This window comes from Abramis brama, assembly GCF_963993115.1.
Source record: "Abramis brama genome assembly, chromosome: 14".
NCBI lineage: Eukaryota > Metazoa > Chordata > Actinopteri > Cypriniformes > Leuciscidae > Abramis > Abramis brama.
Window position 1 is genome coordinate 1228288 of NC_139976.1, and position 22673 is coordinate 1250960.

Consider the following 22673-nt stretch of genomic DNA (forward strand, 5'->3'; position numbering starts at 1 on the left):
TGACTAACATGAACCACATTTGGGTTACACTTTATTTTAAGGTGTCATTGTTACAGTGTAATTTTATATTGAAGTACTGAGTAATATTAAGCAACTACATGTACTTACTATAGGGTTAGGGTAGGATTAGGATTTGGTTGAGGGTTAGTTGCATGTAATTATGCATAATTTACTGTTATTACTATGGTAAGTGGTAACAATGGACACTGTAAAATAGTGTTACCTACATTTGTTACTATATTTATTAAACTTTGATAACCTTACGTAATAAAAATACGGCTGTTCGCTGTTAGTTCATGCTAGTTCACAGTGCATTAACTAATGTAAACAAGATTTTTATAAAGTATTAGTAAATGTTGAAATGAACAAAGATTAATAAGTGCTGTATAACTGCAGTTTATTATTTGTTAAAGGTATAGCGGAGGATCTTTCCGAATTTTAGATAAGACCCGCCCTCTCCACTTTTTGAAAAGTTTGATTGATTCACCAGAATGATTGACAATTAGGAGGACCAATAGTATAGGTATTCCACCCGGAAGTAAAAAAATCCTCCGCTATACCTTTAATGTTAACTAATGAACATTATTGTGAAGAGTTAGCACTATATGCATGTTTTTCAGTGACTTATCTTATCTTCCAAGTCTTGCTGTGTGAGAGGAACAGACCCACATGTGTTCATTTGTGTATTCGCACAGATCTCAGAACACACACACACACACACACACACACACACACAGACAGTCCATTATTGTAAAGTGTTACCACTAAATGCATGTTTTCAGTGTGTTCACTTGTGTATTTGCACAGATCTCAGCGTGTTTGTCGAGGAAGCTTCAACCCAACGGTTTAGATGTGAACGATCTGGCTGAGAAGATGCAGACTCTCTCTGATCAGGTCAGATTCAGTTACACACTCATTCAACACGTCGTTTTATTGGATTATGAATCATGATTTAGTTTCTCGTGCATTCAGAGATCAGACGGTTCGTCAGGCCGTGAGTCTCCTGCTGATTTCTTTCATCAACTACCAAAGAAAGAGAAGGACAAAGAGCCCTTCCAGATCCCCGTCTCCTCAGGCGAGCATCTTCACATCACATGCGTACAAATAACCAGGGCTGCCCTGACTAGTAGTCGTTCATTTAAGCCATTAGTTGACTAATCGCGCTTATATTAAGCCATAAATCATCATAATGCGCTTTTAATTGCCTATATAAAATCCGTATAGTCTAATCAGTGATCAAATTCAATACAGATTACATAATCTGAGAATATGTTCATTGAAATGTAACAATTTAAAGCTTTCTATAGATATTTCTCATGTCTGTGAGGCAAGTATACGCTGAGTTTCAGTTCATTATGTGATGCGCTGAAGTTCAAGACCGAATCGACAGAGAGAGACATTATTTTACAAAAGCACAACGTTTTATGAGTTTACAGAAATAAAAGGAGACCCTTCACAGTTTGCATTACTCTTATCTGTATGACCAAAAATGACAGAGAATGTTAAAGGGCTGGTATAATGACCTTTTCACAAGATGTAAAGTAAGTCTCTGATGTCCCCAGAGTGTGTGTGTGAAGTTTTAGCTCAAAATACCCCACAGATATTTGTATATAGCATGCTAAAATTGTCACTTTTTGAGGGTGAGAAAAAACGCACCGTTTTGTGTCCGTTCCTTTAAATGCAAATGAGCTGCTGCTGCTTACAGTGGGCGGAGCTTCAAGAGCTTGCACTCACACACACGTTTAGCCTTTTTATGTTCAAACTGGAGTCAGACAATGATGGAGAGACTCAAGAAGAAGTGACAACATGTAGAAGCAACAGGACATTTCTGAATGGTTAGTTGATGAATTTATGAAGCTTATGTGTAGTTATCTTCTAGTCATTGATTAGCATATTCTGTCATGATAATCTATAAATCGTGTTCAGGGGGCGGGGTTTATGTAAATTTTAGGGTTAGTGATGTCACTAACCCGGGAGGAATGTGGTGTAGTCTCTACCAGCCGTTTGTTGTAGTCCTTAAAAAGGAATTTATTTAAAAGCAAATATCTCCCTTTGCTTTGAACTTTGAGCGTCGTAACTTTGCAGATGTTGTTTATGCTCAAACAGCAACATTACACACTAACTAAAGTTAGAAAAGTAAAATCATAATCAACCACCCCTTTAAGTTAAACTCAAGTGATGGCGCCGGCGCCTGTATAAGTCATGCAGTAAACACGCTCTCCACACAAACACTTGGATATACGCCTAATAATAGCACACATTTGTCTAGGTTAACATATCTGAGGTCGATAAATGACCGTTAACGATTGATTGACCGCTTTTCCGATTTTTTTTGTTTGTTCTGCGATTGAACGACTAATTACATTTTGGTGGTCTAACGGTTAGTCGATCATTAGAGGGCAGCCCTAGACATAACTTCATGATTTTGATAGTTCTGATTTGTGCTTGTGCTCACGTGTGTGTGGTGGTGTGTGTAGACACGGACGGCTTGATCAGTCAGGCTCTGTTGGTGGGGAACTTCGAGGGCGCGGTGGACCTGTGCTTGAGTGACGGGCGTTTCGCAGAGGCCATCCTGCTGTCAATCAGCGGAGGGGAGGAGCTACTGAAGAAGACCCAGCAGCGCTACCTCACCAGCCAGACCAACAGCGTCTCCATGGTAACCGCTTACACCCATACATCAGTCACTTGTGGAAACTTTCCTCTGTAACTGGTATTTATTTATTTATTGCAATTTTTTTTGCATCAGTATTATCTTTATCATTATTAGTTTAGTTGCTATTTTATTTTTATTATTATTTTGAGTACTATTACTACTATTATAATTATGTTATTAGTCATCTTGTTCATATAATTATTCATATTTTAATAATTATTGTTAATGCTATTAGTATTTGTTGTTGTTGTTGTTGTTATTATCATTATTATTTTGAGTATTATTATTAATAATAGTAGTAATAAGATAATAATAATAATAATAATAATAATAATTGTTGTTATTAGTCATCTTGTTCATATTAATATGAATATTTTAGTAATTATAATTGTTATTGCTATCAATATTCTTGTTGTTTTTATTCTTGTTCTTTTTCTCATTATTCTTTTAATTATTATTATTATTGCCGTTATGTTTATTATTATTAGCGTTGTTATTAGCCGTTGTCTTATTATTTATTATTATTATTATTATTATTATTTATTATAATATTTTATTGGTAAAGATAATATTAATTCTTCTTTTTATTTATTATAATTGTAATGAATGTGTGTTGATGAGTGATTGTCGTCCTCAGCTGATCTCGTCAGTGGTGACGCAGAACTGGTGTAATATCGTCCAGAGCTGTGAGCTGGAGAACTGGAAGGAGGCGCTAGCGGCTCTGCTAACCTACGCTAACCCAGAGGAGTTCGCTTCTCTCTGCGGTGAGATCATACTGTCATTATGAGAAAACAAAAAACGAACAAAACTTATTATTCCTTCTGCAGTTATTAATGTTATACACATATTTATTCATACATATGTACACATGCATACACACCAGAGTATGTGAGCGGTGCGGAGTGGGAGCGGAGTTGCGTGATTTTGCCAGGAGCGAGGAGCGGATTTTTTGTTGTGATTTTCTCTCGCTCCAAAAACGCTCCACTATCGCTCAGGACCAAACCACTGTGAGGCAACGGAGGGGGACTCAAAATGTTTCTAATCATATTTTGCATTTATTTGCATTTGTATTGTTTTACTAGTACTTTCACAAACATTTATATAAAGTATATATCATGTAATTAATTTTACACATGCTTTTAATGATATTTTTACCGACCCCCTCGCGATTTCTACCTGTGCAACTCCATTATATGATGGACGATTTTATAAGGCCCTGTTTACACGAGAACGCTCGCGGGTGAAAACGTAAAAATATTTTATCAGATGTGCCTTTCGTTTAGACGGCGACGGCGTTTTGGGGCTTAAAAACGCAATAAAAGTGAAACCACCCTCCAGAGTGGAAATCCTAAAAACGCTCCACCGTCGCGTTTCCGTCTAAACGGTAAAAGCAAAAGTCTGCTAGACAGTGAAGGCACCGATCAGTGCTTCACCTTGCCGCTGAGTGCATACTACATTGAATTTCACACACTTTTGCGTCACCATACGCACGCAGATTTCCCTCCCATTACGGTCGTCTAAACGCAGAATATCGTTTCCGAAATATTACCGTGAAGAAGGGGAAAATATAAATGTATTGTAAAAGGTAGTGATGAAAGGAGAAGGCGAGTGCGGGGAGGTGATTACAACGTCAAAAGATTCCTTGTGATTCCTATTTTGCTTTGTTTTAAAGTGAGCTAAAGGATAGCCTAATTTATTGGTTTGGGGCTGTTCAAAATTCCAATAAAGTATGTGGATGTTCTTCTCTTAGTATGCGTATTCGTTTTACAGTACATGCATCTTCTGATCAGAGGTTGGTGTTATTTAAAAAAAAAAAAGAATAAAAATTTACCATGGAGCGAAAACGGAGTGAGACGTATTAAAGGGGACATATCATGCCAAATGCACTTTTTTAGCCCTTAAATGCATTTAGTTGTATATTTGGAGTGTTTAGAAGTACAGAAAATATGAAATTATTCTCTTCAGGTGCTTCGTTGATATCTTTAGATTCTGTTTTGGTCATATTTTTCAACCTGTTCCGATTTTTCTGTTATCTATGATGTTTTTTGAACTATTACGTCACAGTATTTGCAGCGGAACTGCCAAATAAGGACATTGACTTCCGGCCCAACACTTCGAGCAATCCGCCATTTTTATTTCTCGCTGCAATTTTGTAGTCCAAGCTAAAGGATGCAGAAGTTACGAGAGGGTAAGTTAAAATGTTCGGTTGTTGGATGTAGTAACCCACACGCTTCATTACACCGTCTAATGTAGATGAACTGCTGCGCTTGTGACAGGGCGCATGTTTAACTGAAAGAACGAGCAGAGAGAGAGACCCGGTCGCGCGCTCACTCTCTCTCTTCAGAGCCAGGCGAAAGTGTAAACAAGACTTCACCGTCTCCAAACTAGACGCTGTCTTGCTCTCTCTCCCTCGCACATATTAATCTAAATAAATCGACACGGTGGTAAAAGGTCGGAAGACCAAAGTTTCATGTGTAAATACAGTAACACACCATTGCGATACATCCATATGAAGACGTTGTTCTACAGGTTCGTCGTCTTCATTTTCATCTCGCTCCGGCTCCGACTCTGGCTCGAACATGTAAGGCTGGCTGGACAAGTCTTCCGTTGTTGACATTTTGTTAATAACGTGTGAATAAAAAGTTTCTGTGCCGCTAGATAATCGTATCTCTGCTATCAGACTACAAAAATGGCCGAACGGGGTGGAGTTGAACCGAGTGTGGGCGGGGTATGAAGTGTCTCAGTTGTATTTAAAGAGACCGCACCAAAACGAGTTGCTCTCAGACGCACATCAGAAAAGGGGTAGAAAAGGGGCCTGTGGAGCTATAATAATGAGGAATTCAGACCCAAGCATTGCAGTTCCGCTTTATATAGACTACAAATGTATGATTTATATGTAAAAAGGAACAATTTAAAAGCATGATATGTCTCCTTTAAGGACGGAGTGGGGAGGGAGCGAGGAGCGGGAAACTGTACACCCAGAGCGGAGCTTGAGCGGAGTAATTATGAAATGCTCTGAGCGTGGAGCGCAAATTCTCTCCGCTCACATACTCTGATACACACATAAACGTAACATTCCTATACATGCACATGCTACCTGAATATACTGTACATGCGAAACACGCACGTCTCCCTCCCTGTAAGAGTCTTAATTAGTCTGCCACTGTTGACAAGCAAGTTTCTGCATCACTCTAAGCATATAACAGAGTGTGTGTTGTTTCGGAGTGATTGACAGGTGTGTGTGTGTGTGTTCAGATACTCTAGGAGCTCGTCTGGACGCGGAAGGCTCAGAGAAACACCGTCTGCAAGCCTGTCTGTGCTTCATCTGCTCCGGGAACATCGAGCGTCTGGTGGAGTGCTGGACGTCACAGAGAGACTGCTCGTCTCCGCTCGCGCTCGAGGTCACGGCACCACCACACACACACACACACACACTTATATATGCCTCAGGATTCACAATACACATCTGCTGTGTCCCAATTCGCCTACTTATACTACATCCTAAAAGTATGTACTCTTTTTGCGAAGAAAAAGTACATAATTTTGAGTGTGTAGCAAAAGAGTTTGCACGCTTTGAGACACACTACTTCGTCGTCTTTAACATCTTTAACGGACGGCTCTGTCGCTCAGTTATGTGCGTCCTGTCACCGTAAACTGCCCTGTCAATCATCATCACAGTTCAAATCCTCCATTCAGTCTAATTTAATTTCCTACTGTTTCGGAGAGAAATGTTGTCGCACGTTGATCTGCCAGTTGTGGGTCTTTCATGCGGAGACTCTCCTCATGTGTTTGCAATTTGAATATAATGATGCATTTAAAAGTTAATGGCAAAATGTATCCTTACAAAAGTTCACAATGCTGCTGCAGATGAAAAATATTGTGGACAACACTAAATAAATGCATTTGTCAGGTTGGATACTGATAATTAATCACTCAAACGCCTCTGCATAACCGTGCCGGACTCACGCATCCTCCATGTCTGTAGTTTTTTAACACTTTTCACTTGTGTTTGTAGTTCTAATCGAATCTCGTCCAACGCGTGATGGGTTGTGGGCATTATTAGCCGTTAGCGTGTTCACGGATCTGCACTTGACCATCCGGTCACCAATTTAAGGCAGAAACAATGTGTGTGACGTCTGTGTTGTCGTGTGTGTGCAGGATCTGGTGGAGAAGGTGATGATCCTGCGGAGGTCGATCGAGCGTCTGCGTAACAGTGAGGTGTGTGTGCGAAGCTCAGCGCTGACGGAGAAACTCATCCAGTACTCCAGTATACTGGCGTCACAGGGCAGCTTGACCTCCGCGCTCAACTATCTGCCCGACGACTGTGACCAGGTACACACACACACACACACGTATATAAACATATACAAGCACTTCAAACTTTATACACAAACTACAGCTTTCCTGTAGCTCAAACAGTAGAGCAACGCCAAGGTCATGGGTTCGTTTGCCTGGGAAAACAAGAACTGATAAGAATGTAAATGTGTATCTTGAAATGCTTTGGATAAAAGCGTCTGCCAAATGCATAAATGCAAATACATGAGCAGCTCATGAGAGTAAAAGCTGCTCCACACACACTCCATCTGCATCTGCTCTGAGTCTGAGTCGCTTAAACACAGCAAACAAACAATCTTCCCATACTTGTAATGAGAAACGTTTATCATTTAGTGTATCATTAATGTAATGCACTAAACCACCACTGACAGTCACACACTAAAGCCTAGAAACCACTCAGAATACCCTACCGTTTGCATTAAAAGTGCGTTTCTTGTGCTTCATCTGTGTAGTAAGTGTTCTCTGTGTGTGTGTGTGTGTGTGCGCGCTCTAGGTTGCTGTTGGGATGTTGAGAGACAGACTGTCGCATGCGAAGGGCGAGACGCAGCAGAGACAACAACCGTCCACACCAGCAGGAGGCGCTGCGAACACACACACTCCTCCAACACACACACAGGTACAGACACACAACACCCGTCCACACCAGCAGGAGGCGCTGCGAACACACACAGACACACACACACACACACACACACTCCTCCAACACACACACAGGTACAGACACACAACACCCGTCCACACCAGCAGGAGGCGCTGCGAACACACACACACACACACACACACACGCACACACACACTCCTCCAACACACACACAGGTACAGACACACAACACCCGTCCACACCAGCAGGAGGCGCTGCGAACGCACACACACTCCTCCAGCACACACACGCTCCTCCAGCACACACACACTCCTCCAGCACACACACGCTCCTCCAGCGCACACACACACGCTCCTCCAGCACACACACACACTCCTCCAGCACACACACACTCCTCTAACACACACGCTCCTCCAGCACACACACACTCCTCCAGCACACACATGCTCCTCCAGCACACACACACACTCCTCCAGCACACACACACTCCTCCAGCACACACACACTCCTCCAGCACACACACACTCCTCCAGCACACACACACTCCTCCAACACACACGCTCCTCCAGCACACACACACTCCTCCAGCACACACACACTCCTCCAGCACACACGCGCTCCTCCAGCACACACACACACACACTCCTCTAACACACACACACTCCTCCAGCACACACACACGCTCCTCCAGCACACACACACACTCCTCTAACACACACGCTCCTCCAGCACACACACACACTCCTCTAACACACACACTCCTCCAGCACACACACACGCTCCTCCAGCACACACACACACTCCTCTAACACACACACTCCTCCAGCACACACACACTCCTTCAGCACACACACACACTCCTCTAACACACACACTCCTCCAGCACACACACACGCTCCTCCAGCACACACACACGCTCCTCTAACACACACACTCCTCCAGCACACACACAGTCCTCCAGCACACACACACACTCCTCTAACACACACACTCCTCCAGCACACACACACACTCCTCTAACACACACACTCCTCCAGCACACACACACACTCCTCTAACACACACACTCCTCCAGCACACACACTCCTCTAACACACACACTCCTCTAACACACACACTCCTCCAGCACACACACAGTCCTCCAGCACACACACACACTCCTCTAACACACACACTCCTCTAACACACACACTCCTCCAGCACACACAGTCCTCTAACACACACACTCCTCCAGCACACACACAGTCCTCTAACACACACACTCCTCCAGCACACACACAGTCCTCTAACACACACACTCCTCCAGCACACACACAGTCCTCCAGCACACACACACACTCCTCTAACACACACACTCCTCCAGCACACACAGTCCTCTAACACACACACTCCTCCAGCACACACACAGTCCTCTAACACACACACACTCCTCTAACACACACACTCCTCAGACCTGCCAACCTGTACGCATTTTGACTTCAAAGTACGCTGGTACGATTTGTTACTCTAAACTACGCAAACCCTGGTGACGCCTCAGTGCACGCGCAGTCCTCAAATCAAGCAACAGCAAAAGAAGAAGAGTTCGACCAATCATAGCGCTGGGTTCATTCCCCAAATAGCAAGCGGGGATGATTGACAGATGCGTAAGGCCTATCATTAAAAACAGACTGAAAATCGACACCAATAAAGAATCCCGCGTGATCCCCCTTCCTCTCCCGCCGCCTGACTGATGTCATAAGCGAGGACAGTACAGTACGGCACGTCTGACTCCTGAAGGGAAACGGCCTGTGCTCGATGGGGAACGTTGAAATATTGTATTAACTTAATCCTATGGATTCGATGATCACGTGGATCGCATGGATATTGGAATAATAAATTAAGTAGCCTATCCTAATTGTGCACAATGTTCCTATGTATTTTTTTAAATTATTATTATTTTTACTGTTTTCTAGGGGTTTCTTAATTTTAGACTAGTTGACCAGCACACATTATATGCAATGCAATATAATGCATGTGTGTCGTCGTCCACCCATATCCCCCCCCACCCCGTCGTCCGCGCACGCATGCCACCCCCACCCCCCCCCACCCCCGACGGTACGCAAAAAAAAAATTCAAGGTTGGCAGGTATGACTCCTCCAGCACACACACAGTCCTCTAACACACACACTCCTCCAGCACACACAGTCCTCTAACACACACACTCATCCAGCACACACGGTCCTCTAACACACACACTCCTCCAGCACACACAGTCCTCTAACACACACACTCCTCCAGCACACACGGTCCTCTAACACACACACTCATCCAGCACACACGGTCCTCTAACACAAACACTCCTCCAGCACACACGGTCCTCTAACACACACACTCCTCCAGCACACACGGTCCTCTAACACACACACTCATCCAGCACACACGGTCCTCTAACACACACACTCCTCCAGCACACACGGTCCTCTAACACACACACTCATCCAGCACACACGGTCCTCTAACACAAACACTCCTCCAGCACACACAGTCCTCTAACACACACACTCCTCCAGCACACACGGTCCTATAACACACACACTCCCCCAGCACACACAGTCCTCCAGCACACACAGTCCTCTAACACACACACTCCTCCAGCACACACGGTCCTCTAACACACACACTCCTCCAGCGCACACAGTCCTCTAACACACACTCCTCCAGCACACACAGTCCTCTAACACACACTCCTCCAGCACACACACGCTCCTCCAGCACACACACACTCCTCCAGCACACACACACTCCTCCAGCACACACACACACAGGTACAGTTCACTCCAGTACAGTACAGTACTCTGTCATCATCACAGTCTGTGGTTACGCTGTGCACGCGCTCTGCTGATGATCATCAGACTCTGTTTGCTTTCCGATGGCCTGATGTGTGTGTTGTGAAAGACGGAGCTGGCATACAGTGTGTCTGCTGTTTCGAAAAGGCGTCTCGCTCTGATTTACAGTGGATGTTTTTGCGTCATCCTCGTGTTTGAGGTTTTCTTGTCTTCGGGGAGTTCGTGCTGAAGCAGAATAAGGTTATAGTTTCACAACAGACTTTTGTGACTTTTAAATATCATTACGAAAACCTTGTTGTGTAAACATTCATACTTGAACTGGTTCAAAACACACCAGACCAGGGTTCGTACAAGGGGCTTGAAGCGCTTGAATTTGACTTTTTGAAGTCCTGGAAAACAGCCATATTTTTGAAGAGGTGCTTGAATTATTAAAAATAGGGATGCACCGATACTGAGCTCATGTGACTTACTCATACTCGTAAAAATGCTCCGATACCAACAACTGATAGGCCTTCCAGGCAGTGTGTGTATATTAACACATAGCTGTGGTGCGCGCGCTGATAAGAGAAAAACACGCGAGCTGGTCGAGCACACCCCTTTAAATAGACGTCAGTGGAAAGCTTGTAGTTCAGTCGGATGTCAATGGAAAAGAAAACGAGGCTTATTATTACCGTTAACTGACGAGAGAGAGAGCGCACTTCTGTTGAATGCTCTCGATTGCTGATCGTTCACACGGCACGTGTTATTTGAAAACTAAATCGTATATGTAACTTAAAGGGGTCATATAATGGTACATGCACTTTTACAAGTTGATTGTACTGAAGTGTGTACTGGTTGTGTACTGTTGGCAGTGCCTGTACACAACCATCATAAAATGATAAATCCATCCAGTGTTTTTTTTTAAATCTTCTTATATGTTTCCCCCATCTCAAATCAAGCCGTTCGATTTTGTGACGTCACACGGTCGGACGCCCCTCCCACGATTGTTGATTGACAGCAGCATTTCAACACAGACCCGCCCTCGCTCGTGAGCGAGCTGTCAATCATAGTCCGCACGTCATTATTGATGCGCTGGAGCTCTGTCTATGAGCAGAATGGCGTCTCAGTGATTGTGGTGTTCTGCTCTTGGGTGTAATAACGAACACAGCATCATTTTGATGTTCCTAAATCCGAACCGCTGAAGACGCAGTGGCTGAGTTTGTTTTCGAAGGGAATATTCCCCACGATCAACGTCAATGCTTTCATGTTTGCGCGAATCATTTCACACACCAGACTGCTTTACACACGAGGGTCAGTAACGTTATAAAGCTGGTTTTGCTAAAAAGCTGCTCCTGAAAAAAGGATCGGTACCAACTATTCGTGTTCCTGCTGCACCTCCAGAAGAAGAAGTGAGTGTAACGCTTTATTAACCTTTATATTAACCTTTATATTAATCTTTGCAAATCGCTTGCTGCACACGTCACGATGAATGCGGCTAAGGTTTACACTCAGGGTACATTACGGCATGTTTTCTATGTACGATGTTCTCAATATAATTCATAATCCCACGTTTATAATGAACAACGCGTTATGGTTATTGTGTTACGGTGTCCGCACAGAACAGAGGGGCGGGGTCACAGAACAGAGGGGCGGGGTGAGCAAAGCTCATTATCATTTAAAGACACATGCACTGAAACGGCGTGCTGAAAACAGCTGTTTTTGACCAAGTAAAATGAGTGTTTTCTTACAATACTAATGAGAATTTTTAATTAAAGTGTATTACAAACTTTTAATTTAGACCCTAAAGAATCATATTAGCTTGTACAAAAATGGCATTATATGACCCCTTTAAATCAGGTAACAGTTCATGTTTTACTTATGTTTATTACATGGCTTAATGTAGAATGCGGTGTGTTATTTCTTGATATCAGACGCTGCGAAGTATAACACACCGTTGCCATGCAAAACAGAGCGTTGCTATGGACACAGGATTCTAACCATAGAGACGGAACGGACTATTTCTTTAGCGGAAGCAATGCAATCGTTTTTAAATCAATAAACTCCTTTTTAAATCAATATTTTGTCAAATTATTGATTTATTTGGTAGTTAGCCATGTAATAAGCGGGATAATGTAGAGCGAGGCGGTTGTTATAGCGAATACAAGCCCTTCAGGCTCCGCTTCGCGTCGGGTCCCGTTCAGCCTGTCGGGGTGTATTCGCTATAACAACCGCCTCGCTCTACTTCTACTTTTTCGACTATTTGTTCTTATTTTGTTACTGACTGCTTACTTGTCTTTAATAATGTTTTAAATTTACATTAATTAGGCTTGTAGGTTTTGTTGTAGTATCAAAATTGGGTTAAATAATTGATATTTCACTGGTGTCTAAACATCTGAACCGCTGACCCGATCCTCAGCACTGACCCTGCTGGAGCTGCTCTAAACATGTGCTGTGCTGTTAAATGAAAGATAAAATATGATTGAGCAATAGAATGAACAGTGACAGTAATAGAAGCTCATGCAATGCATTTTACCAGGCTTAATTAAGCATGAAAATAACTGAAAGAAATATATATTTGATGAACAAATTAAGCCAACTAATATGATTTATATTCTTTTGGTTTATCTACTAATACATTTTAAAAATTACAAATGCAGTGAAAATTACGGTATCGGTATCGGCGAGTACCAAAAATGAAAGTATCGGACTCGTTCTGCAAAAAGTTGTATTGTATCCCTAATTAAAAATATTTAAATTTCTTTGTTGTTGGAAAAAATACAATCATTTCACGCAAAATTAACGCTGCAGCCCGTCTGACATAGAGCTATTTCGCATGGCTATGAGCATGATATTAAGTATATGATAAGTATATAATACAACTTTCATTCTTCAGGTCAATCATATATTCATGAAAAGAAAATCTATTTCAATATCCTTTCAATGGTTATGCGGATTTCCCATGCCTGACAGCGCTGGTCAGTGGATTGATCTCTGTGAAGTGAAACATCAGATACCATATATATATATGTGTATGTAATTTGAGTTAAAAAAATAAAAATACTAATAATAAAGATATCGTTTGATAAGTGCTGATTGAAGTCCTTGAAATCCCAAAAAGTAGTGCTTGAAAAGTCCTTGAAAGTCCTGGAATTTCATTTTCCAGAATCTGTACGAGCCCTGCCAGACCGTCTGTTAATAATAATGTTAGCATTCAGATACTGTTATAGTTTTTATTCATATTTTGGATTCGTTTTTATATGTTTCCGTTTTTATTTTCATTTTAGTTCAAGAATTAGTACTTATAGTTAAATTAAATGAAAACACGAAATATTGCCTTGGCTGAAATAAAATAATATTAAGTTAAAGTAAATGTTTTTATGGTTTTAGTTAATAAAACTGTAATAACTGTCACGTATAATAACTGTAATAACTATTACTATATCAATCTGTCGCATGATATGGAAATGACCTCATCATTATTGGTGAAGTGATATTCAACCCTAAATTCAGAAAACTTGGGACATTTTGTAAAACACTATAAAGTGTGTGATTTGTTAATTGACTTAAACCTTTATTTAACTGACAAAAGTACAAATTAAAAATAAATCAATGTTTTCACTGGCTAAATTAATTGCGTTTAATTTTGATGTTGCAACAATCTGCAAAGAAAAGTTGGGACAGAGTCAGAATAAAAGTGATAAGATTATAGAATCTCCAAGTTAAACTCTTTTGAAACTGCACTGTTAGTATAGTAGGTGAGCGCATCATGATCGGGTTAAAGGAGCACCTCAGTCTCTGCCAGCAAACACGGGTCATGGCTCATCACTTTGTGCCAAATTTCATAAGAGATTTGTCAAATGATTAAAAAAAATCATATTTCTCAATGCAAGATTGCAAAGTATTTAGGTCTTTCACCATCTAACATACATGATACGTGACCCTGGACCACAAAACCAGTCTTGAGTCGCACGGGGATATTTGTGGCAACAGCCAACAAGACCTTGTGTGGGTCAAAATTATCGATTTTTCTTTTATGCCAAAAATCATTAGGATATTAAGTAAAGATCATGTTCCATGAAGATATTTTGTACATTTCCTACCGTAAATATATAAAACATTTATTTTTCTGAGTGAATGCAGCACAATCACCAACATAAATGTAGAACTTTAAAGGAGATTTTCTCAATGTTTAGATTTTTTTGCCAAATATTGTCCTATCCTAACAAACCCGTACATCAATGGACAGCTGGATAAATAAGCTTTCCATTGGTGTATCAGAGCATGTGAGTGGAGCGGTGAGAATCTCCGCTCATCGCTCACGGAACTGTTCACCCCTCCGCTCCCCCGCTCAAAGCTACATCAGGCCGCTCCGCTCATTATCGCTCAGCGCTCAACGAGGTTTGCTTCGCGCTCCACTCAAATCGTCCCCCGCTCGCTCCAAAAAAGGAAAAAAATCTACATGTATATCACTTTTAGCTTAGACCACAGCCTTACCTCCTAAAGAACTAATGAGTAACAACAACATTTTTCAAATAGAAATGTTTTATTTCAAATTACAGGCCTATGTAAGAAGGAATATAGCCTACACAAAAAGTCCTGTAAAATGAAACGAATAAATGGGCCTAATAATCTAAATAAAAATTATATAAACAAAAATGATACATTTTTTAAAAGTAAATTAATTATAAGGCCAGAATTTTGATAAGTGAACTTTTGCGCAACGCGCACGATTAAAATTTAAATTGGCTTCCATACACACAAACTGCTGTAAAATTAAACGAATAAATAGGTATTCAATTTGCTAACCTTTTGTTTTCTTCCCAGCGTGTTCGCGTAGCTCACGTTCATTTTTTCGAGATGTGTCTTTTGAGATTCCAAAATGAATCTTTGCTGACTGAAACGATGTCTCCACATTCGTTTTCTTGTACCACATTATCATTGTTAGTTAGTTATATTAATAGTATACACCTGACCTGTATGACTTCTCATTTTCCTTTTTGAAGTAGTCTACTTTTTGAACTCCATTATTGAGCCGAGTTTTGACTGAAAATAGTCTACTGTTGATGACTGTGCAAGACAGATGGATCCTGGTTTAGGTTTGACTGAGCATGCTTCAGACTCGTGGTGTGAGCGGAGCGAAATTGGAGCGGGAAATAGAGATCGGCCCGCCTCCAAGATCGGCCCGCTCCCGCTCCCCGCTCGCTCCCGCTCCACTCCGCTCACATGCTCTGTGGTGTATACATTTGAATTTCCAAAAATTGACCCAGGTTTTGTGGTCTTGTCCACATATTATCCTGAGAGTCCAGAGAAATCTCAGTCTGTGTAGCGCAAGGCAGGAGACCTGTTGTAGTGCATGACCTTTGACCCCTCAAATGGCATTGCATGAGAAACCATCATGTGCACAGGAGTACTTTGGAAAACCTTCGTCACTGAACAGTCTGACGCTGCATCAAGAAATGCGACTCGAATCTCTGTTATAGGACAAAGCTGTACGTTTGCTGAATGCAGAGATGCTTGTATCAGGTGAAAATTCCACTTGCAAAACTGCAACATTTAATTCCTAAAAGATTAAAAAGTGTAATGTGATGTGAGACATGCCTCAGTCCCTACTTGTTTTGTTGCAGACATCAAAATCAAAAAGATTTATACTTAAAAATACAATTAGTAAAAATCTAGTCTTCATACTTTTGTCAGTTAAATAAAGGTTCAAGAAAATTAATATTAACATTTTATTGCATTTTACAAAATGCCCTACTTTTCTGGAAATGGGGTTGAATTGCCCATTATGTGTACATTACCTACATTTGAGCCGATCAGGTTCAGCTTCTGTCGTCTCGTCTGCTCTCTGGCCCCGTTTACACCTGGTGTTAAGATGCGCTTTGGTTGATCGGATCACGAGTGAACGTGGAGGTAGTGGAAAACACATTCGACTGGATTGCTTTCATCGTGTAAACCCTGGTTCCACTTGCAGGGTTTCCGTGGGGCATTAAAAAGCATTAGAAGTCATTAAATGGATTTTGCGAAGATTAAGGCCTTAAATAGCATTAGAAAGCATTACATTTTAATCCTACAGGCATTAAAAATGTAGATATAGTTTTGAAGAAAATGTGATCCTATCAATTTATTTGAATATAGCCTTCATAATTAATCATTTTTATTTGCTGTCTCAAAATATGTACATTAGTGTGATAAACTATGGGCGGGTAAATATGGGCTTTTTCAGATCTTTCGATCTAATGGATGAAATAATCTCTTGTAATTGACATATTAACGTGATCAGAGACGACGGAAAAACACACGGAGAGCATCAGCTTTCATTTCTGCTCTGACAGACGCAAGACCAGCCGAACGCTGAGTGTGTGTGTGTGTGAGAGAAATCAGGAATGCTGAGAGAACATTGTGCTTGGTACATTTTTCCCCTTCAAACTAAACTTGGGTCTCCAGCCGACAAAGTTTAAATCCCGTCTGGCTTCCCGTAATGTTCACGCATCGGGTCAGTAGGCGGAGAGTAGGTGTCTCTGTTCGAGCACATGAGCATTTACACTACGAAAGCCGGAAGCAATTACCACGTAATTTTCCACGTGTTTATCACACTATCGTACATATTTTGAGACGGCAAATAAAAATGATTAATTATGAAGGCTATATTCAAATAAATTGATAGTATCACATTTTCTTCAAAACTATATCTACATTTTTAATGCCTTTAGGATTAAAATGTAATGCTTTCTAATGCTATTTAAGGCCTTAATCTTCGCAAAATCCATTTAATGACTTCTAATGCTTTTTAATGCCCCACGGAAACCCTGCAAGTGGAACCAGGGTTTACACGATGAAAGCAATCCAGTCGAATGTGTTTTCCACTACCTCCACGTTCACTTGTGATCCGATCAACCAAAGCGCATCTTAACACCAGGTGTAAACGGGACCTGAGGCCTAATCCTGCCTTAATCGAAGCCCTGTCTGTGAAAGCAGGCCAAAGTGTTTTTTATTGACCCGGTCTCAGTGGCAATCCACTGCTCCGGTGCAAATATAAACGTGATGGAGCAAAATGATGGCCGTTCACAGGGAACACCGTTTTTATGAATAGCCATTCCATAGTATTTGCATTGTTTTTATGTAAACGCGGTGTTATAAATGTGCGGCGCTCAAGTTAAAACAGGATCTACTTTTAAAAAACACATCTCTACAAAAATACATGTGGCGTCAGATATAACCTGTGCCGTCGTTCATATTGACATCTGACTGACACACTTTAAAAAGCCTAAACTCACATTTTGGACACAATTCAATAAATTACAATAATGCTGTCTCCATAACTCTGCTCCAGAGACATCATCTAAAGTGCATGGAAGAGATATTCTGCCAGTAATACTGTTATTTAACAGCTTCACGGCCACAGAATCAGCCCTCAGAGTTTGCTTATTTTTACAGAGGAAACGGATAGCATACGTGCATCTTGCTTTAGTATGTTTCTTATACTCAAGTTTTTTGAATGCAAGTTTTTCATCTAATATTAATATTTAATTTTACTTCATCTTTACTGTGTTTCAGTTACCACTAACAACACTGGGAATAATAATAAGTTGCTGTAACTTGCACCTCGTTCCTCGTGTGTTTGCTTCATCACGGCTGCTCAGACTGTTGCATAAGCTTGACCTGTAATGCAATAGTTATTCAGGCATGTGTTGTAATGTGTGTCCTGCGCAGGGGTCGTACCCGTCCACACTCCCTCCGCAGACGATGCCCCGTCTCTTCAACCCTCAGACTGATTCTGCTGGAGCGCCACGGCCCGGCCTGAGACCACAATACCCACAATACCCTGCAGCAGCTCCAGGTAACCACATCAGCTTCATAACACACCCTGATTACTAGAACTGCCCTCGACTAAAGGTTTTTCTAGTCGACTAGTAGTCGTTCATTTAAGCCATTAGTCGACTAATCGCGCGTTTATATTAATAAGCCATCTATCATGATAATGCCCCTTTAATCGCCTATATATAATACATAGTCTAATCAGCGCTCAAATGCACACGTAAATGCTACAGCTCCAGGTATACATCCATAATAAATATGATTTCACACAAAAAGTGCCCAAAATGCACAGAATAAGCATGTCTAGTGTGTTTTAACTAGAACTGGAGTATGTTAGAAAAGAAAATTAAGATTAAAAAATATTTATAGAAGATTTACCCATTTAAACTTGTTTTTAATTATTCAGTTTGGGTGAAAGTATGGTGTTTTATTAAAAAAAAAACTAAGTAAACTAGCCAGAAAATATGATGTAAAGTAATGCTTGCTTATATGTAGCTTTGGAGCGGCTATGTTTGATGCGTGTTGCTTTTTCAAATGCACGTTATAAGCGACTCAAACTCGCAGTGCTTTCGGAGTGAGCCGCGTTTACTGAGCCGTACGTCACTGACAAGCTGCACATTACAAATAAATAATCACAGCCTTTGCGATTTCAAAATCGTGATAAGCCAAATCGGTTTAAGCGCGATTAATCGTGCAGCCCTATTCATAATGCATCCTAATAATTGAAATAATGAAGAAGAAAAAAGTTCTTACTGACCCTAAAAGTTTTGTACTCTTAGCAGAGTCTTAAGGTCCTTGCACACTGAGTCCGAGACTTTCGTATGTGTTTTTTCGTATTCGTCATTCAGTGGCTCTGAATTGTCAAACGCCTCTCAAAATGCTTTGCTATGGATGCAAAAACGAATAAAATCAAACCCGATCCGGATTTTTTTATGACGGATGAAAGTTTCAGAGGCAGTGTGGTAACGTGATTGACACAACGTGAGGTCGTATTTATTTTTTATTCGACTAGTGTGCAAGGACCTTTACACATCGACCCCAGAAACACTCTAGTAAATGTTTCTTCCTCCAGGTTTCCCTCAGTCTCAGCCGTTCCCTCAGGCCGGGTCTCTCGGTGGCCCTGTGGGCTTCATGTCCGGCCCGTCGATGCCCTCCTCCAGCCTGACGGATCCTTCAGTGCCGCCCGCGTCTCCGCCGGGACCCCTGGTGTCTCCATCAGGACCTATGATGTCTTCTCCACCCGCTCCAGGGTTCATATCTCCCACCTCTCTGCCAGGCGGCCCGATGCCCTTCTTCCCAGGCCCTCCACACACACAGGGGCCTCCACACACACACACACAGGGGCCTCCACACACACACCCACCTGTCAGCGGTGTGTATACGCCTCTCGGAGCCGGTTATCCTCAGGGTGGACCCGGCGCTCCAGGAGCGAAGAGCTTCACCGGCCTCCCACCTCCACCCACAGGTATGCTGAACCCTTCAACAGTTCGGAATGATTAAAGGGATAGTTCACCCAAACATGAAAATTAGCCCATGATTTACTCACCCTCAAGTCATCCTAGATGTATATGACATTCTTCTTTCAGACGAACACAATCAGAGTTATATTAGAAAATGTCCTGGCTCTTCCAAGCTTTATAATGGCAGTGAATGGCAGGATATTTTTCAAAGTCCATAAAAGTGCATCTATCATCATAAAAGTGCATCTATCCATGATAAAAGTGCATCTATCATCATAAAAGTGCATCTATCCATCATAAAAGAGCATCTATCCATCATAAAAGTGCATCTATCCATCATAAAAGTGCATCTATCCATGATAAAAGTGCATCTATCCATGATAAGTGCATCTAGCCATCATAAAAGTGCATCTATCATAATAAGTGCATCTATCCATGATAAAAGTGCATCTATCATAATAAAAGTGCATCTATCCATGATAAAAGTGCATCTATCATCATAAAAGTGCATCTATCCATCATAAAAGTGCATCTATCATCATAAAAGTGCATCTATCCATCATAAAAGTGCATCTGTCCATGATAAAAGTGCATCTATCATCATAAAAGTGCATCTATCCATGATAAAAGTGCATCTATCATCATAAAAGTGCATCTATCCATGATAAAAGTGCATCTATCATCATAAAAGTGCATCTATCCATCATAAAAGTGCATCTGTCCATCATAAAAGTGCATCTATCATCATAAAAGTGCATCTATCCATCATAAAAGAGCATCTATCCATCATAAAAGTGCATCTATCCATGATAAAAGTGCATCTATCCATCATAAAAGAGCATCTGTCCATCATAAAAGTGCATCTATCCATGATAAAAGTGCATCTATCCATCATAAAAGTGCATCTATCCATCATAAAAGAGCATCTATCCATCATAAAAGTGCATCTGTCCATCATAAAAGTGCATCTATCATCATAAAAGTGCATCTATCCATCATAATATGCTCCACATGGCTCCGGGGGCCTAAGGATGGATGGATGGATGGATGGATGGATGGATGGATGGATGGATGGATGGATAGATAACTGTTAGAATATTTTATCTCTATTTATTGTTCCTCAGTCTTGTTCCTTTTTCATGGATTGAAAAGAATCACAGGCCTGGGAGAGTCAGGAACATGAAGCCAACTGGTGTTCACCGACCTTGCAAACATCAGCATTATTCAGGGTTCAGGGGGTGTAACAGCCAACCAATGAGAATATACATTACATTCTTCTAGAATAAAGTCCATTTACGGCCACTTTCCGGCTGAAGCCAAGCCTTTCGGGCCCTCTCTCCTAAACACAAAAAGAGGGACCCTTTCTAGGCTGCTTTCCAAGAAACACACTCGCATACATAGGTGACATTAAAACAGAGATGTGCAGAGCACATAACACACCTCTCCATGACCAAATCTAAATAAAATACTAACATTTTCACTTTTCCTCCGTCCAGTAATAATTTGGCCGTTAAATGCCACAGAATGTGTTTTCATTCCATCGTTTTTAACGTAAACTCCGGCCCAGACGTGACTGACCGTTGCGCTCGCATCTCGCTTCCATAGTTTTGCAGAGTATCGTGTGTTACGCGGCTTTCTGAAGCGCGGTGCTCAAGTTAAAATAACTTTTAAAAGCGCGTCTCTCACGTTTCTAACCGCATCCTTACAGGAACATGCAGAACCCGTCGAAAGTTCGGAACGATTCAGATGTTTTTATGTGTTTGAAAGAAGTCAAAGGAAGTCAGGAAGAGCAAAAATAAATGATCTACTCACCATCATGTTCAGTGATAATGATGATGATGATGATAAAAAATGCACCGGCTCATCTCCTCTTGTTTTAGGAAGAAAGTTGGACAGGTTTGGGGAGAATAACCGATGACAGAAATCACAGAATTGTGAATTTGTTTTCTGGAGTGACTCTGAAATATTGTTCCTGCTGTTTGATTTCCAGGATATTTCCCATGGCTGACTTACCAGACAGAAGAGGAAGGTGACAGGGAGTGTGTGTGTGTGTGTGTGTGTGTGTGTGTGTTATATAAGCTTCAGAACAGAGACATTGTGTTTGTTTATAAGCTTCAGAACAGTGTGTGTGTGTGTGTGTGTGTTTAAGCTTCAGAACAGAGCATAGTGTGTGTATTCCAGTGCTTCTTAGGGACAGCAACGGTCCAAACAGGCCATCCTCGATCTCGGCTCGTCTAATACTTAATGCTGACTGATGATGAGCTGTGTGTCAGAATAATAACAACAGCACACTGATCGTGTTGAGCTTCCCCTATAGTCTCCCGGAGGCTCATGGGTAATCATGTTTGTGTGGCTTCTGAAGGCTGTTTGCAAGTTTGCTGTGTGAGTTTTGCATTCGGATGATATAATCTGACAGATTTAGAGGAAGGAGAGTTAATAATACTGTTCAAAGTTTGGGGTCTGCATTTTTATTCATCAAACCTGCATTTATTTGATCAACAATATTGTGAAATATTATTACAATTTTAAAATGCCTGTTCTCTATGTGAATATATAGTAAAGTGTAATTTATTCCTGTGATCAAAGCTGAATTTTCAGCATCATTACTCCAGTCTTCAGTGTCACATGATCCTTCAGAAATCACTCTAATATGATGATTTGAAACATTTATGATTATTATCAGTGTTGAAAACAGTTTTAATGCATCCTTGTTGAATCTTACTGACCCCTAAACCTTCAGACGGGAGCGTAAATCAGGCAGAAACAGAATCACTCTTAGAAATGTGAGTGAATATCAGATCATCTATTAGCGTTTCAAACTCCTGTATGTCAGAAGTTAAGCTTGATGAAGTGTGTTTGTGGGTCTTCCTGTGCTATAAAGGAGAAGTAGTCGATGCGATGACATTCACACATTTGTAAGTGTGACTTTAGTGTCCGGATGAGTTTTGGTGCTGCTTATTAATGCATGCATTATTATTCACATGCATGTTTTGGTGACTGTGAAT

At 41.3% G+C, this 22673-nt stretch overlaps 2 protein-coding genes across 3 annotated transcripts in view; both read left to right on the top strand.

Moving 5' to 3' along the window:
- Positions 1-22673, top strand: part of ascc1 (activating signal cointegrator 1 complex subunit 1) — a 163320-nt gene that overhangs the window by 52475 nt on the left and 88172 nt on the right. The gene's annotated exons all lie outside the window — the stretch shown is intronic.
- The window catches only part of sec31b (SEC31 homolog B, COPII coat complex component), a 37484-nt gene that overhangs the window by 9482 nt on the left and 5329 nt on the right, over positions 1-22673 (top strand). Inside the window, exons 13-22 of one of the 2 annotated variants that reach the window (XM_084135056.1) lie at positions 808-894; positions 973-1075; positions 2478-2656; positions 3291-3417; positions 5909-6054; positions 6812-6985; positions 7482-7604; positions 18104-18230; positions 19281-19673; positions 21659-21697. In XM_084135056.1, the coding sequence (XP_083991182.1) occupies positions 808-894; positions 973-1075; positions 2478-2656; positions 3291-3417; positions 5909-6054; positions 6812-6985; positions 7482-7604; positions 18104-18230; positions 19281-19673; positions 21659-21697 (1498 nt within the window). The remainder of the gene's footprint in view (positions 1-807; positions 895-972; positions 1076-2477; positions 2657-3290; positions 3418-5908; positions 6055-6811; positions 6986-7481; positions 7605-18103; positions 18231-19280; positions 19674-21658; positions 21698-22673) is intronic. The other variant, XM_084135057.1, reaches the window with a different exon arrangement.